The following is a 17,934-nucleotide window of genomic DNA, read 5'->3' on the forward strand; positions in this document are numbered from 1 at the left end:
GCATCACCGACACCACCGACACCAACCGCCCAGCATCACAGCTACGCGGAGGCTGTGATCAGCCGACCTGCTGGGCAGTCCACCAATCTCAGGCCAAAGGAATGTCAGTCAGGCCTTAAAGATGAATTCTGGTTTTTTAGGGACCCCATCTACCAACGCCGGTCTAAATTGACTGACGCAAACCCATGGAAGACGGACAATGTCAAAATTTCAAAATCAAAATTCAATACGACTGCTTCATCAAAACGCACAATCTGCTACAAACAAATTAGATGAAGTTCAACTCATGTGTGAGGATCTACAGACAGACGTACTTGTAGTTACTGAAAATGGCTTCAACAGCAAAAACATTGATCGTTGCAAAATCCCAAATTTCAAGCTGGCGAACTCATACTGTAGACAACTATCCAAAGGAGGAGGAGTCGCAATTTTCGTGAGACAAAATTCCAACTTTGGCACTTTTTCAGTTAGAGAAACAATTGAAAAAGATTTTGAAGCAGTCGGAATCAAACTTCACACAAACAAGTCAAAATTGATTGTCATCGGAATTTACAGGTCACCCAGCGGAAACGAAGAAAATTTTTTTTCCAAATTCGAAGCCGTGCTGACTGACCTGACAAACCAAAAACAGGATTATGTCCTCATGGGTGATTTCAACATTGACGCGCTGGACAAAAATCACCCATCCACAACACGGTTTATCGATTTGTTAAGGTCTTTTGGCCTTGCGTTGTCAGTCAAAACACCAACGCGAGTGACGGCAACAACACAGACAGCAATTGACAACGTCATCACTAACCTTTCAGGTGTCGCGGTATCCGTGGTAAACACAGCCATCTCAGACCACTACGGCCAAGAGGCTGTAATTAGTGGTGAAAAAAAATAGAAAGGGAGCCCAAAAACTACTAAAACTATAAGAGACATAAGGCCAGGTAACATTGCTCTCCTCAACGCTTCCCTTTCCAAAGAAAATTGGGATTTCTTAAATCTACCACAGTCAGTAGAGCAGCACTTTAAATTGTTCTCCAAAAATTTTAATTATCATCTAAATTTATGCTGTCCTACTAAAACAATCAAAATTTGCCCGAGAAAGGCAAACAACAAATGGATCACAAAAGGAATATTGGTATCGAGAGAAATTTCTCTGTTCCTTAAATTTTTCTCCGAAATTCAAAAAACTACTTCAAACGAAGATTTCAAAATTTTTTTTTCGGAATTACAAAAGAATTTACAAAAAAGTGATCCAAGCTGCGAAAGCATATGATGTCTCTAAATCAATCATCTCGTCAAAAAATGTTTCTAAAACTGTTTGGGGCATCATAAACAATAAAAATGAATCACAGACCCAAATAAAAATCAAAATAGGGGATAGGCTTGTAGAGGATGCGACTGAGGCTGCGAACGAGTTTAACAGATTTTTCGCGTCGGTTTGCTGGTGAGCAAGGTCCTTGTCCATCTCCTCCGCAAGTAAACCCCACGCGAAGACAGAGCCCAGTGTCATCATTGGCTTTGGGTCCTGTAGTTGAGGATGAGCTCGAAAGAATTATTCAACAGCTCCCGGCAAAAAAATCAAACGATATTAATTTAATGTCTGTGTGGCTCATTAAAAGATGCTCAAAGCATATTGTGAGTCCATTATCCCAATTAGTCAATCATTCTTTTCAACAAGGAGTTTTTCCCTCGCTCCTTAAAATCGCGAAAGTAACTCCAATTTTTAAAAAAGATGATCCCAGCTCAACCAATAATTATAGGCCTGTCTCAATTTTGCCCGCATTGAGCAAAATTTTTGAAAAACTCTTTTTAACTAGAATGCTTCAGTTTCTAAACAACCATAACCTGCTTTCTGAACACCAATTTGGTTTCAGGAAGGGGAAATCGACTACAGACGCCGTTGTGAGTCTTGTCGAAATGGTTGTAGAGGGGTTTAGAAAGTCGAGACTTCCACATTAAGTGTGTTTCTCGACTTATCTAAGGCATTTGACTGTGTTGACCACTCGAAATTGCTTGACAAACTTGAATCTCATGGCATCAGAGGCGTGCCGCTCCAATGGATTAGCTCATTTTTAGGCCACAGAACACAAATCGTCCAAATCTCAAACAAATTCTCTGAACCGATTCAGCTGAGCTATGGTGTCCCTCAGGGATCAATACTCAGTCCGATTCTTTTCCTCATCTATGTCAATGACATGGAGTCATCACTACTGCATGGAAAACTTGTGCAGTACGCTGATGACACGACACTTTGTTTCACCAACAAATCAAAAACTATTCTGGAACAGCAAATTTTTTCTTGACACCAACAATTGTGTCCAACACTTTAACAGCCTCAACCTCAAATCAAATTCTTCAAAATCAAATTTCTTGACTTTCGCGTTGCGATCAGGAAAACTCCAATGACGGGCCAGCCGTTTTATTGGATGACTTTTTCCTGGAGGAAGTCGACTGTTCAAAATTCCTCGGAATATTCCTGGATCGGGGATTGACTTGGAATTATCACATTGATCATGTTTGCTCAAAACTGGCCTCGGGCATCTATGTATTGAGGTCTTTAGCCAAATACTGCCCCAGTCAGGTACTGATGACGGCTTATTATGGCTTGATCTACCCCCACCTCACCTACGGTTTGGTGCTGTGGGGAGCCAGCGCAAACTATCATTTTTTCAGGGCATTCAAATTGCAGAAGCAAGCGATTCGCATAATCGCACAGCTAAGGTTCAGAGAAACATGCAAGGAAGCTTTTAAAAAACTGCAACTGTTGACTCTGCCGTGTCTCTACAATCCTAGAGACAATCTTTTTTTGTATGTCTAAATGTGCCATGACACGTGGCCGAGACATACATTCGTATGGGACAAGAGGCAGAGATACCTACCGAACTGGAAGTCACAGGACGGGGGTTTACGAACACTTGCCTTCGCAGGCAGGAGTTCGTTTTCTCAACAAGTTGCCAAATTCAATCAAAAACGCCCCAACGCCCAAGGCATTAAAAGCTCGTTTAAAACGCTTTTAGCGTCTCAAGCATTTTATAGTGCTGACGAGTTTATGGCATTCGACTGGGTGACCGCACAATTGGAACACTGACAACCAGCGTTGGAAAAATGGGAAAATTGGCAAGAGTGAATGTGGGGCGCGACTGAATTTCTGTATGTTTGGACTGGTCTCAATGTGGAGTGAGTGATTGGTCCAAATTTATAGAAAAATGACTATTGCTATACAATTTTTTGTAATGTTCTGGCAAAATAAAAAATGATTTGATTTGATTTGGATTTGAGCTTGACGTCTATGTTTCAGAATTGCACACCGCAATCTCGGACAGCTTGGTGGAAGCGTCTCGACCTGGTCGCCCCCCGCACACCAGATCAGCACTGCCTGCCATCATCCGAGTCGCGGTGGACAAACGAAGACGCCTGCGACGCATCTGGCAACTAACCCGGCAGCCAGTTGCTAAACGAGCCTTCAACGCCCAGTGTAACATCGTCAAGCGGATGCTGTTCGACTACAGGACCGAGACGTGGAACTCCTATCTCTCTGGCCTGGAGTTGGAGGACGGCAGCGCTTGGAAAAACGGCGAAGATCTTGCGCATCGAGAAACCGACCAACCAGCCCCTCCACGGACAGCGAGGCCTGGCCTATTCCGCCATGGACAAAGCAGAGGCCTTTGCTGACACCATGGAGGAACAGTTCAGGCCAAACGCAGACATCTACAATGAGGACCAACTGCGAGCACGTGGAGGTAAACTCTTGAAACACTACTTCAGTATGGAGCCTGAGGAGGAGCTGGAGCAGTTCACCCTGAGAGGAAGTAGAGGCGTTCATCAAAAAATCCAAACCGAGGAAAGCTCCCGGACTGGATAGAAATTGGTAACAAGAAGCCCTACTCGCTGCCCCTGCATCACTGCTGAATTGCCTGGTTAGTATGTTCAACAGCGCCGTCCGATTGCATCACTTCCCGGCTAGCTGGAAGGTGGCCAAAGTCATTCTCATTCCCAAACCTGGAAAATCCCGCCTGTTCCCACAGAACTTCCGCCCCATATCACTCCTCCCCACTATCTCTAAGCTCTTTCGAGAAGCTTCTCCTTTCCAGATTAGTTCCCTACCTAAATGACTCATTCATCCGGCCAGAGCAGTTCGGATTCAGGAGAGATCATTCGACGACTCAACAACTAGTTCGCGTTGTGAACATGCTGGCTGGACAACATGAACTACAACCTGTTGCTCAGTTGCAGTATTTCTAGATGTCAGCAGAGCGTTTGACGAGAGTCTGGCACGAGGGGCTCCTGTACAAACTTTGCAGATTCACCAGTTCCCCCCACCATGGTACATCTCCTCCGCTCCTACCTCACAGGGAAGGACCTTCCGCATCGCCGTGGACGGCGAACTATCTACAGAAAAGGACGATCGAGGCCGGGCGTGCCACAGGGCAGCGTACGTAGGACCAGTGCTTTATCTCGTTTACACCAACGACATGCCACTGGTACCTAGGGTAACGCTGTCCTTGTACGCAGACGACGCCATGTTCCTCTGCAGGAGCTTTCAGCCGACACGAGCCGCTGACGTCATGCAGCAGCAGATGGACCTTCTCTCTCCGTGGCTGGAAAAAGTGGCGCATTTCCAATCAACATCTGAGAAGAGTTTCAGCTGTCTGCTTCAGAAAGCGAAGAAGAATGCCGAAGAGACTCCCGCCACCCGTGACTCTGGATGACGATCCAATTGAATGGAAAACCCCATGCCAAATACCTAGGAGTTATTCTAAGACTCAAAATTAAATTTCGGACCCCACGCTAAGAAAAAAAGCCGAGGAGGCGAAGAAAATTTGCTGGGTCAATAGGCCCCCTAATAAACCGCCGCTCGTCCCTTCCCTGATGAGCGTCAAGACCACAATTTTCTTCGCTGTGGTTAGATCGGTCATGATGTATGCCTCCACAGCTTGGTGGACCAACTGCAGCCGATCTAACCGCAAGTCACTCCAAGGACCATCCAAAATAAGGCCCTCCGAGCCATCACCCGGCAACCATGGTTTGTACGGAATGAAACCATAAGGAAATCCCTAGAAGTGCCAACGTTAGAAGTGTTCGCGAGAACATCAGCCGTCAAGTTCTTCGAGACAGCAGCAGCGTTCGGATCATCAAACATATTGCTGCAATCACAGCGCCGTACGGACGGTCCGGGACGACTACAGGCGGCGCCCCATCACCATCCTGGACGACCCACCGTAGCAAATTCATCTACAGGATGAGAGCCTGCGATCCCAACTTGAGACGCAGTTGTTAAAATTCAATATTTTTCTTTTAAATTATTAATTTGTTTTCGTAACAGTGATTTTCTAATTAGGCGACTCTATAAAAAATTTTAAGTTTCAGCGCTTCATTCTACAGCCAGTGAACCTAGAGTTCAGGTGCTGTACGGCCCACGAAGGACGTGGGTGGCAAGCAGAGAGTGGTTTTAGTGCGGTAAGAAATCCCACATAACCGGGAACGCCGGGTACCTTTTGAAGGTTCCCTCTGCTTAACAAAAAAAAAAAAAAAAAAAAAAAAATTCGGCCTATACTCCCGGCGTACACCAGCGACTCAGGATGCCACCGAAAGCGAGCGGAAAAGCCGTCAAGAAGGCCGGCAAGGCCCAGAAGAACATCACCAAGGGCGACAAGAAGAAGAAGCGCAGGAGGAAGGAGAGTTATGCCATCTACATCTACAAGGTACTGAAACAGGTCCACCTCGACAACCACGGCGTCTCCAAGCAACGGCCATGTCCATCATTGAACAGCTTCGTGAACGACATATTCGAGCGCATAGCCGCCGAAGCTTCCCGCCTGGCCCACTACAACAAGCGGTCGACCATCACGTCGCGGGAGATCCAGACCGCCGTCAGGCTCCTGTTGCCCGGCGAGTTGGCCAAGCACGCCGTGAGCGAGGGTACCAAGGCCGTGACCAAGTACACCAGCTCCAAGTAAGCCGGCCGGCAGGCCAGCGCCCCGCAACGAGCGAGCCCGCTCCGCACAAACGGCCTTTCTAAAGGCCACCAATAACTCTTTCGTTTTCGCTTATTTTACCGTTTATTGTTGTAAAACCGATGTAAAAACCTGGTTGTTTCAAGTCGCTCTCGACTATATTTTCTATCGAAAATACCAAATTTATGACTTTGTGCTTGTCATAAATATTTTATTCCAGGAATTTTACAATTCCTTATTTCTTTTTAAACATAGTCCGATTTCACTGTAAAATTGTATAATTTTCGTTTTTTCACCCCCCCCCCCCCCCACCCCCCCCCCCCCCCACCCCCCCCCCCCCCCACCCCCCCCCCCCCCCACCCCCCCCCCCCCCCACCCCCCCCCCCCCCCACAACTAAGATAAAGTATAAAACAATTAATAAGTCAAAATATAGAACATAATGTTTTAAACCATTCGTCTAAAATACTTTCTTATTTGTAAAATTAGTGACAGTTATTATAAGGATTATACAATTATTCCGTGAAAGTTACACAATGATGTTTATATAATTATTTTTGGGTGAAAGTTATTATCACATATGAAAGTTAAAATAATTAATAGAGAAAAGATAAATAAATTTTATATTGGATTAAATTCAAATTATTAAATTGTAATAGTTACAAAAGAAATTCATGTTTTATAAACAGTATTAACAAAATATTAAATTCAAGTGTACTATTTTGGGTCCAAGGCTAAAAATGTAATGATCCATTTCTGTCAACCCCGGCCCTCCTCCAATCTCATTCTCTTTCTTTCCTTGGCATTGATAGCAGTAGAAGCTGTTATAATACTGTGATTATACAGCAATGGTTTAATGTTTTTTTATTCATTTTTTAGTGATTTAAATGTGAAATAATAGACAGTTATTCAAATGCATAATAAAACGTTGTCTTGTGATGACGAGTGATTCGGAGAAATATGATGATTAGTGATTTGGAAAAATAGTAAAGCAAAACAGCTTGTGAACTCAATAAACTTGTGTTGCTGTAGTAGGTAAATGGTTTGAATCCTATTGACATTTGACACTGACAACATGACTCTGTAGTCAATCCCACGTACAACATAATCTGTTATATTCAGATTACTAACACCAGACTATACAAGACAATCAGTGAGGGGCAGCACAGACAAAGGGCTGCATAAATGTGAGCAGTAAAACTGATCTAACTCAAATCACGTCACCATGTGGAGCAGTTGATGCATATACGATCCTGAGCAAATGTCCCAACCATTGTGGACCTAGGGCTATGTCCATCCATTCTACATTTACCTAAATTTGATCTACAACAAAGGGCATCTGACAACATGGGACACATTATTTAAATTTAACCTACATATATGAGACTACGCTGAACTACAGATGACACCACCAACGTGGGGCGGGGCCCATTTTCATTGACCAAAATACCACACACACAACCTACTATAAATGGTGCAAACAACGTGAGGTGAATTTACGACTCTCTACACCTTCTCATGTTTAAAATAAAACTTTTGTGTTGAAAGTTTTAAAGATAGAGGTTTATTTTTAGAATAATATTCATAAATCTAGTAATTTTTTTCTGATTTTCGTTACAACAGTTTTGAGGGATCAATCCAAGTGTATTGTTCAATTGAAAAATTCAAAAAGGTGCTTTGTTGTATTTGTAGTATTATTTTGTTAAGAAGTAAAAAAAAGTGTTAAAGAGCACATTTTCCAAATAATTGGTTGACATAAAAGAACTGTTTATAATAGGCTAAATATATGTATATATTTATCACAAAATATCATTCTAATCTCATATTTAAGTTGAACGTATCTCGTTTGTAAGCGTTGTATGTTTTTAGATATGTGCATTTACTTAAGCTTAATTGATACTGAATATTTATAATATTGAATTGTTATATCACACTGCAATGCAATTGTTAGTTTCTATATCTGCACCACAGAAAGGTGTTTGGGGAAGCGTAGACTTCCGCTTTAGTGGGAAAGGCATAAAATAAATAATTTTTTGTGAGAATCAAATGATTTTTTTGTATTTGAAATGTGCTTTACTTGCCTTGATGTAGGCGAAGCGATACCACGACGAATGTTGCCGCCTCAAGATGCCATCTTGTTCTACACAGGAGCAGAAACCAGAGGCTACTTGGCAGATCCAGAAAAGGTTGTTATTGATTCTGTTCTATTTTATTTTATTTTATACTCAAGACAGGTGAATACAGGTCAATTAAAAATTAGAAAGTGAGCTAATTATTAATTAAGTATTAATTAAAAACCCACATACTAGATTCATCTAAATTAAAATACTATGTTTCAAGTAACCCCTTGTGTTTTAACCCTATGCGCTCAAAAGAAGTACTTATAATTTGTCCTTGGAGCTCGTATGACCAGCTCTACTGGCCGCCTCCATTTTGTCGGAAGCACGAATTAATTTTTACCGTAATGTTATCTCAGATCGTATGTCCAGCTGTACTGGCCAAAATATAATACGTCCATATCTCTAAAGCCAGCACCACTGGCCACTAAACATAGCAGTTATTTTCTAATATTCTCTTTGTTTTATAATGAATGGTGAGTGCTGAAAACTATCGAGCAGCTTTATTTTAAAGAAATTTTTAAGTAAAGCAGTAAATTTTAAATTAGTTTATAATTCTTCTCTAAACATTGACTGTGCAAATAAGACAAATGACGCGTAGTGGGTCTATACACTAAAGTGATAAAATGGATAGAAACTCTGAAAATTTTACTAGAAGACGTGTGCTAACATTACTATTATTGACTACACGTAGGTGGGTCAATTCTGCAAAATCTCGGAAGAAAATCATCAATTGTTACTTTTTAAGACCATACAAGTTTAAGAAGGAAAAGAGACTCACTACTAATATTTTATTTCTTTGTTGAAAACTAATATAACTACCTACTGAAAAGTTTTAGCCCTGAGAATGCTCTCCTTTTTTTCTAGAGCTTTTCAAAAATGGCCGAAAGCCTAATAATGTCAATTTTCTAGGGTTAATAACTAAAAAGGGACTGAATGAAAATAAATGAAAATTTTACAGAATGTTCTTTATACAAATAGGAATATCTCATAAAAAAAATTATGACTGAGACTTAACTACATTTAGAGATATACAGCATTGAATTTCAGTTAAAAGCGCTACCCTTTTTCTCGCTTATGCGGTACCAAGTTAGCAAACAAGGGCTTGTTTAAATCATTATGTTAACAATAAACTTATATTTAATGCTCAAAACATTATATTCCTCATTTAAACCTACGTAGGATTTACAATAAAAATTATTTAAAACCAGAAAAATAATGGTATAAATAAACAATACTTATAACCACAAAATAGCACTTGCGCACTTTATGAAAAATAATTTGCTTAGATCTATTATACTGTAAAAATGTATATGCATTTTAATTTATGTTCTAAAATATAATAGTATTAAATACATTTTATAAAATACATGATGTAAAAATATATGTTAGTACTTGAGGAATATTTTAAAATAGTAAGTAACTCATAATCTTACACAATTGGTATCATGTTGCAACAAGTCAATGAGAGTTTTGCAGGGATTGAGGTGTAGACAACTGCAACTGTCAATACAGCCTGTCTGTACTTGCATGTCCCTGCAAGTGGTGACATGAACCCCCCCCTCACATTCAATGCTTGGACATAGATGAAGCTCAGTTGGTGATAGTTCTTTGACTAGTGATCATTTCCTGTCAGTGTTGTTTAAAATTTGGATTGCCAATGCTCTGTAGTGTTTTAGCTTATAATTAATAACATTAAATATGAGTTGTTTTGTGGGTCTAATAAGTGAACAGTGCCATAAAGAACATTACAAGAAAGAAGTGCCTCAAGAATTAATTAGGGTGAGTGATTTGTCAGCTGAAGAACAATGTTTTGCTAAAATTAAGAATTTCGAAAGAAATTACTTGCTTACTTACTTGATAATCTCCCACTGGTAGCGCAATTGCGCCATGGTCGTCATGTCATGTAGAGTCTATTCTTCAGTAAAATATTCCTCTACTGAGTAATAGGGTCTTTGGATTAAGTATTCCTTCAAGGCTGTCTTTGCTAGGCTGGATGTTACTTGGCTGACATAAACTTTTTTCTTTTGTCTTGTAGCATATTGATGTACTTGGTCATTTTTTATAAATATTTCAGGCTTCCTCCTTACCATTATTGCGGATTCAAGAATATAGATGGCTGGCAATGTTAGCACCTTTAACTGTACAAAGAGTGCCCTACATCAAGATTCTCATATAAATTAATTAACAAATCCAATATTGCATCTGTTGTGGACCTACATTTCCTGAAACCATACTGGTGGTTGTTCAAAATTTGATTTTTCTCCAAGTAAGGGATTAATCTTTTCAGAAAGATGATCTCAATTATTTTAGAGAATACACTTTGCACAGCTACTGGCCTATATTGCTTAACTTGATCTCTTTCATTGCACTTGTGTATAGGCACAACCTTGGAGGTTTTAATTTAATTTGGGAAGTATCCATCCTCAAAAGACTTATTAATGATAATAGTGAGTGGCTTTGCAATAATATCTTTACATACTTTTAATATGCTACATGGAATTTCATCCACACCAGCACCACGCTTCGAACTAACTTTAAGTATAGTTTCCTTAACTTCTTCCTCATCTGTAGGCCACAAGATAAATTCATCAGATGAGTCATGTTGGTGGTCTGAATTTTGATTCACATCAGCTTGCACTGTTGGTCCGGTTAGTTTTAAAATTTCACTTACAAAATAATTGTTAAAAACATTTACTACATTGCTTGGGTGAGAAATGAGCTCGTCCTTATCCTTTAAATAAATATTAAAACTATTTACATTTTCATCACATGTTAAGTGTTTAACGATGTCCCAAGACTCTTTGCAAATATTTTTTGCTTTGCTTATCTTCGACCTGTAAAATTGTTTTTTAACTTGACATAGTAAGTTGGCATGTTGGCTTTTAGATCTTGCGTATTGTAACTTAACAATGTGACTAGGATTATCCCTAGTGTGCCAATACTGATCCTTTAGATTTGTCTGGGATATAATAACTTCTTCATCGACCCAGTTAACATGTGACTCGTCCTTAATACTAAAAATCATCTTAGGAAAACAAATATCAAATATGTACAAGAAAGTTGAATAAAACTCATCAAACAATTTATCTACGTTTTGTTGTAGATCAATATGGTCTAGGTTTACCAGCCAATTCTGGGTCATCAGTAAATATTCAATAACTTTATCCTTCATTGTAAAATCCACTCCAATCTTAGCTTTCATTCACTCCCTTACACTCCATTTTTTCCACAATGAACCATTTTTTTCAACTTCCGGTACTATATTCTCAACTTTCTGTTTACTTATCCCTTTGGCTGAGCTAACCTATAATGTAACATTCCAGTTTTTTGTTAATTTGAACATTATCATTTACAACGTTTTTTACTAACCCCATCAGGTTTTCAACTAAATCACGGAGATTAAAATACTCCTTGTCACTGGCAGCATGATTTTTCATCACGTTTAACCTTAAAACACACTTGTCACATATCCAATCCAATTCGCTACTTGTGATTTCGCACAATCCTTCACATAACAACGTCCCTTCTTCATTATTTATTAAAATTTTGCACGCACCACACAGGCAGCCGCCTTTACTGTTCGTCGCCATACCGGAAGTCCTCCTACTAATATTTGCCACTACCACAAAGATAAATATTTAGACAAATACAACCACATTTATGGGAAAAAAATGTTGTGACCCATTTGGTTGCCACAAAAAACCAGTTAAGAATGGTTTGCGTAAAATACTTATGATTATTAATATTTCATTAAGCCCCACGTTGGGCGCCAATTTTTTAATATACTACTACTATACACTTTAAATAAATGGTTAAACTTAATTTGTATTCCGATGTTTATAGCTAGAAATAATAAATAACTCAGTATGATACAAATGTGAACTTTAATGATGATAAATTAATTGACATACAGGTTTGAATTTTGAAACAAGATGGAGGATACAATAATGGTACATTTTTTAAAATACAGTTCTTAAATTTTAGGGCAGGGTGGTCATGCTGGCCTAATGAAATATAAATATTAGGTACTATTTTTAATAAAAGATATTGTAATTTGAAAAATAATTTTGTTAAATTTTAATTATATTAATTTTGAATTGTTAGCCAAATCCTGGGTTTTATGTTCTTCCAATGGATCACTGTTAAATTTAAAAGGAATTTTCTCACCCAATGTCAGTCTTCTGCTTCTCTGTACTTCAGTGATAATATGAAGTTAATAAATTAACCTTTCTTTTGAACCAAATACTGCTGAATAAAATGTAACCAGTTTCTTTATTTAAAATAAAAATCTTGCTTCACTTCTTCTATATCCCTCTCTCCTCTAAACTTTTAAACCTCTGCTCTCTTCACTCAACAATCATCCCTGCACACTGTATCACTGACTTTAGTTTACTTTATAACTTTTGAGTTTTATATGTAATAAGGTGAATTTTGATTAATTTTGATATATTTAATTTTGTATTTATTATTGTTTGTATTAAAATTTGAGACAATTTATAAATAATTATTCCTTAATTATTTAATTATTTAATTATTATTACTAATAAATTTCTAAATTAAATTAAATATTGAAATGAATGTGAGATGGGTGTATGAAATGAGTCATTACACTTTATAAAATTGTATTTACATATCTTTGTTAACAATATACGTGTTAGAGTAAAATTTCCCTAATGTATGCTTATCTTTGTATTATAAAGATTCATTTTTTTAAAATAATTTTTTTTTCATTTCTTCTTAAAACATTTTATATTACTATGTAACTAATGCAGAGGAAATTGAAAAATAATTTTGATCTGGGAAGTCAAACAACAAATATGGCCACCGAGCTGTCAATGAAAGTAGCACGGCCATCTGTACTGGCCATACGAGTTGCGAGGACAAACTACGGCAGAACTAACGCAAGCTGTTTGCAACATTGGTGTGGCCAGTGTTGCTGGTGTTTCGAGCGTAAAGGGTTAAGTAACATGATCTGAGGTTTTGATATAAGGAATCTGGATTTATTTTTGCTAACTCTTTACTAACCAATCATATTGTTAATTAACAATTTTTTTACAGAATATAATGATGTCATATAGATAAGTACTGTTGAACAATTTTATCATATCTTTTGAAGGTGTCGTGGGAACGACTGGTTCTGGCACAGAAGTATGGATATAAACTGCCTGTAATAGAGGAGGACCCGGACTACAAGATGTTGTCCGAGCGCAAGGATCCTCGTCAGATATTCTACGGACTGGAGCCTGGCTGGGTGATCTCACTCAAGGACAGGGCCATACTGAGGCCCAAGGATGAGGAGCTCAAACAGTTCTACAGGAGTTAGACAGCTTTGTGCTGACAGTGGTGTATATACATGTGTAGTTAGCAATAATAAAGTTATTTAAACTTGACTCCATTTGTTATTGTCAGAACCACAAAGATGTCTCTTGTAACATTTTAACATACACAGTGATTAATAGCATTACATAAAAGTCAAAGCCATGGTGATATAAATCAAGATAACTTGATAGCTTTTTTTAAATCTTTGTGTATTAGTATTACTGTTATGGGGGGCTAAATGGTCCTATATCGCCCATGTTGAACAGCCTAAATTTAGGTACATGTATTTCAGTTTGTATTTGAGTTATAATGAACCAATTATATTTTTAACATATAAAATAACGATTTCATACTTTTCAATATATTTTTTGAAAACAAATTTTATTTATTTTGTTGTTGTAATTTTTACTTATATTAGTAATTGGTTCTTTTGAGTTTATTTCTATGCCACAATAAACAATGCGTTAAAGTTTAAGATATTGATACCTAAACTTGAAAGAATTAACTTTCAGTAATCACAAAAACAAATCAAGGTATCCTTTATTTACAATGCCAATGTAACTTACAAGAGTTAGAAACCTCCTAGACTGGAGTGATATCCTTCAGCCTTCACCTTCACCTTCAGCAAGCATCTTTCTTCTCATTTACTCTTTGGTCAGCTCTATCTGCTTTATAGATCTGGATTTCATCCGTATCTTTCAGTGCAACAACAGTATTTAAACCAAAATCACAAAGTTGTAGTCCTTTTACAACTTGTAGCCTGCTTATGTTCCCATCATTAAATGTTAGAAGGGCATCTTTAGCTCCTAATTCCAAGGTTTTCTTCCTACAAAGGTATTTTTTTTGGAATTCTTGTCCATAAAACATTGTTAAAAAAATCATTGCCATTTTGTGTTTAGCCATGTAGGCATTTCCGAAGCAAATCAGAATGGGACAAAGCTTGAAAATTAGACTTTATTGCCTCCATTACTGCTAGGGGGATGTTTCTTTTGTGGTTGTAAAGTTTATTTACTGCTTGGGCTAATGTATATTTATACCAGGTGTCTGGGGGCGGAGGAAACAGGCTGTGGCTGGGATTATTGTCATTTGACAGACGGTGGAACTGAATTGCCCACGCAGCTTTCTTAATTTTTTCTATGTTATCAACATTGTTCATGGTGGCATTTCAGTAATAACTTTGCAATTAATTAATTGTTTTATCTGGTATTCTTCCAGCTCCTTTCATTGGATTTCCATCACAAAGCAAATTATTTCACAATTGTTGTTGATTTACATCAACATTTATTTACTTCTCACTGCAGACAATTGTTTTAGACAGGTTAGCCAACACATGTGATTAAAAAAAAAACTCTGAACAAAAGATAAATATAATGATCATCCCAAGTGAAGTGTCAAGTTAATCACTCCAATTATTCAACCCACTCAAAAATCAAACCCCCTAAAAATATATATATAATTAGTTTTAATATATATATATATATATATAAATAGTTATAGTTTATATATATATATATATATATATATATATATAGATGTATTTAACGCTTCAAGATGATTTGATGGACAGTTAACGTCATCCAAATATATTACCAGCAGTGGTTAGAGAATCAGGCTATAAAAAATCGCAAATGAGCTATCTGCAAATCTACAACATCAAGTCAGAATGGTTTAAGGCACTATTCTCGGACGCCTTAGAGTGGCGGTTTTGATTTCTGACTTTTGGGATTTTTATGGTCTGGTGTACACTTGTAAAAGTCAGTGATGGTCTGTGATAAAGCTGCCGGGACAACCCACCTTCAATTAACGGTGGTTGGCTGCGTAATTCAGATTGTTGTGTAGTTGATAGCCCAGTAAACCTGAACAGTTCGGATCTGTTTAATCTGAATTTAAATAATAGTGTATATAAATTATCCGCTTCCTCTTTAAACTCTTTGACAAAACAACTTCCAGAAAAACCCTGACACATTCAAATCAAAATTCTAAAGTAAAAGTTTTGCATCAAAATATTCAACATTTGAAGTCTAGAATCGAATTTTTAGAAATTATTATAGAAGAATTAGAACCCCATATTATAGTTTTATCTGAACACGATATGAAAGAAGATGAATTAGGCCGATTGAATATAAACAACTTTATTATAAATTCCTATTTCTGTAGACAAATTTGTAGTAAGGGTGGAATAATGATTTTAAGTAGACGGGATTTAAGGTGGAAGCGGGTGGTTTTACCTAATAAATTAAACACATATTTAATAAAAGAAAAGCAATTTGAATTTTGTATTTATAAATATAATATAAGGAATTATAACTTTATTATGGTAGGTTTATATAGATCTCCAGCATCTTGTGTAAAAATATTTTTGGACAAATTAAGTCAACTTCTAAATTATTTAATCAAATTATATAAAGATTGCTCTGTTTTTTGTGCTGGAGATACAAATATAAATGTTTTAGTTAATTCTAAAGAGCAGACACTGCTGAAAAACATGTTGGCTAGTCATAATATGGAATATTTAATCAAGTTTCCAACTAGAGTAACAAATATTTCAGAAACCGCTATTGATAATTTCTTTGCCAAAAAGCGTTTACCAAATCTAATTTCTGTAGAAGGATGTGTAACATGTCTCTCAGATCATGATGGACAAATTCTGGAAATCGGATGCCCAGAACATACCATAAATAATAATACTTTTACAATTGTTCAGAAACGTTGTTACTCGCAAGAAAATCTACGGACTTTTTCTTATTTGTTATCAAAAGAATCGTGGTATGATATATATTTTTGTTCAGTTGAGGAAAAATATGATAAATTTGATTACTTACTCAAATTCTATTTCAATAAAGCATTCCCCATGAAAACAATTAAACAGAGAAATTCAAATAATAAATAGATAACATATGCGTTAAAAGAAGAAAAAACCAACCTGGTTCAGTTAAGTAAACAATTTAGACAATCTAAAGATAAAGACACAAACACAAAATTGAAAAGAAAACTGATTGATTATAGGAAAAACATTAATGAAACAAAAAAAGCATATTATAATGATAAGATTCTCAAGTCGGAAAATATTGTAAAAACAGTATGGGGCATAATTAACTCTGAAGTAGGAAGCAAAAACTGTCAAAAACATTATGATAACTTTAAAATTAAAGTAGGTAATAAAACATTAACTGACCCTACAGATATTGGAAACAGTTTTAATGATTATTTTGTAAATATGGTTGATTTATCTAGCCAACATAGTCTCCAGCATGTCTGCCTTGATGAGACATCTAACGAATTTTCAAATGATAATTTAAGAAAACCAACTTTTAGATTTAAAACCTGTGTCTGCTAGGGATGTCAATAATGTATTAAGCTTAATGAAAAATAATTATTCAAGTGGAATTGATGAAATACCAGTTATACTTTTAAAATCTGCTAGAGAACATCTGTGTGAAATACTAGCACATTTAGTAAATTCGTCATTTATATCTGGCATCTTCCCTGATAAATTAAAAATAGCCAAAATTTTTCTGATACATAAAAAAGATGACAAAAAAGAAATGTCAAATTACCGTCCAGTATCTCTACTTCCCTCAACATCAAAAATTTATGAAAGAATCGTTCACTCTCAGCTAATGGCGTTTTTAGAGGAACATAATCTATTAGACGATAACCAGCATGGATTCCGTACTGGTAGATCGACAATAAGTGCTGCAGTACAATATTTAGAGTCGATAATAGATTTTGTTGATAAAGGGGAACATGCACTAGGTATTTTTATGGACCTTTCGAAGGCTTTCGGTAGCGTAGACCACTCAATTTTAATTAAGAAATTAAATTGTTTAGGAATAAATTCAACAAATTTAAAATGGTTTCAATCTTACCTTAATAATAGATTTCAATGTGTAGAAATTCCTTCGATATCCTTACCAAATAAAATCTCGAGAGTATCCTCCAAACTTAAAAAAAATAGTTTTTGGAGTTCCGCAAGGTTCAATTTTAGGACCATTGCAATTCTTGTGTTACTTGAAAGATATGCACCTTAGCTTAAAACACATTCCCCAAGAAAACCTGTGTTTATATGCAGATGATGCAAACCTCAAATTATCATCTAATTCAGTAGATGAGATAGAGAGGCTTTCATATTTTGAATTGAATAACATTAATTCTTTTTTAAATGAAAACAAATTATATATCTTTTAAAACCCAACAAAAAAAGGAAATAATTGAGCCAATGATCATAGTAAATAACCAACTAGTAACAAAAAATCAGAGTACCAAATTCTTAGGTCTGACTATTGATGAAAATCTTAATTGGGATCAACACGTACAATTGTTGATTACAAAATTAAACTCGGGAATTTATGCTTTGACGAAGATGTCTTTTATCTGTAGCACTGATACATTGAGGACAATCTATTTCTCTTATATACACTCTTATATTGCATATGGCCTCTGTTTGTATGGTGCTACGAAAAAATCAAATCTTGATGAAATTCTCCGGATACAGAAAAAATCTCTGAGAATTATGTTAGGACTAAAAATAAATGATTCTGTGAAAGAATAT

General features: G+C 36.7%; 2 protein-coding genes across 2 annotated transcripts; both read left to right on the forward strand.

The window, feature by feature from the left end:
• Positions 1-5,570: 5,570 nt before the first annotated feature.
• LOC124365457 (histone H2B-like) lies at positions 5,571-5,948 on the forward strand. The gene has a single exon (XM_046821439.1). It carries the CDS (start codon positions 5,571-5,573, stop codon positions 5,946-5,948), a length of 378 nt encoding a protein of 125 aa, XP_046677395.1.
• Positions 5,949-7,991: 2,043 nt separating this feature from the next.
• LOC124364517 (39S ribosomal protein L15, mitochondrial) lies at positions 7,992-13,453 on the forward strand. Its single transcript, XM_046820063.1, has 2 exons — positions 7,992-8,129; positions 13,180-13,453. The coding sequence occupies exons 1-2, from the start codon at positions 8,010-8,012 to the stop codon at positions 13,384-13,386; spliced, it is 327 nt and encodes a 108-aa protein (XP_046676019.1). The 5' UTR covers positions 7,992-8,009; the 3' UTR covers positions 13,387-13,453.
• The last annotated feature ends 4,481 nt before the right edge of the window (positions 13,454-17,934 follow it).

Source organism: Homalodisca vitripennis, chromosome 6 (genome assembly GCF_021130785.1).
Source record: "Homalodisca vitripennis isolate AUS2020 chromosome 6, UT_GWSS_2.1, whole genome shotgun sequence".
Lineage (NCBI taxonomy): Eukaryota > Metazoa > Arthropoda > Insecta > Hemiptera > Cicadellidae > Homalodisca > Homalodisca vitripennis.

What these genes read in the sequence shown, in the direction of transcription:
- LOC124364517 (XM_046820063.1), top strand. Translation starts at nt 8,010, where the DNA reads ATGTGCTTTACTTGCCTTGATGTAGGCGAAGCGATACCACGACGAATG. An exon ending in ACTTGGCAGATCCAGAAAAG is followed by an intron (nt 8,130 to 13,179) that starts GTTGTTATTGAT and finishes TATCTTTTGAAG; the next exon opens with GTGTCGTGGGAACGACTGGT.
- LOC124365457 (XM_046821439.1), top strand. Translation starts at nt 5,571, where the DNA reads ATGCCACCGAAAGCGAGCGGAAAAGCCGTCAAGAAGGCCGGCAAGGCC.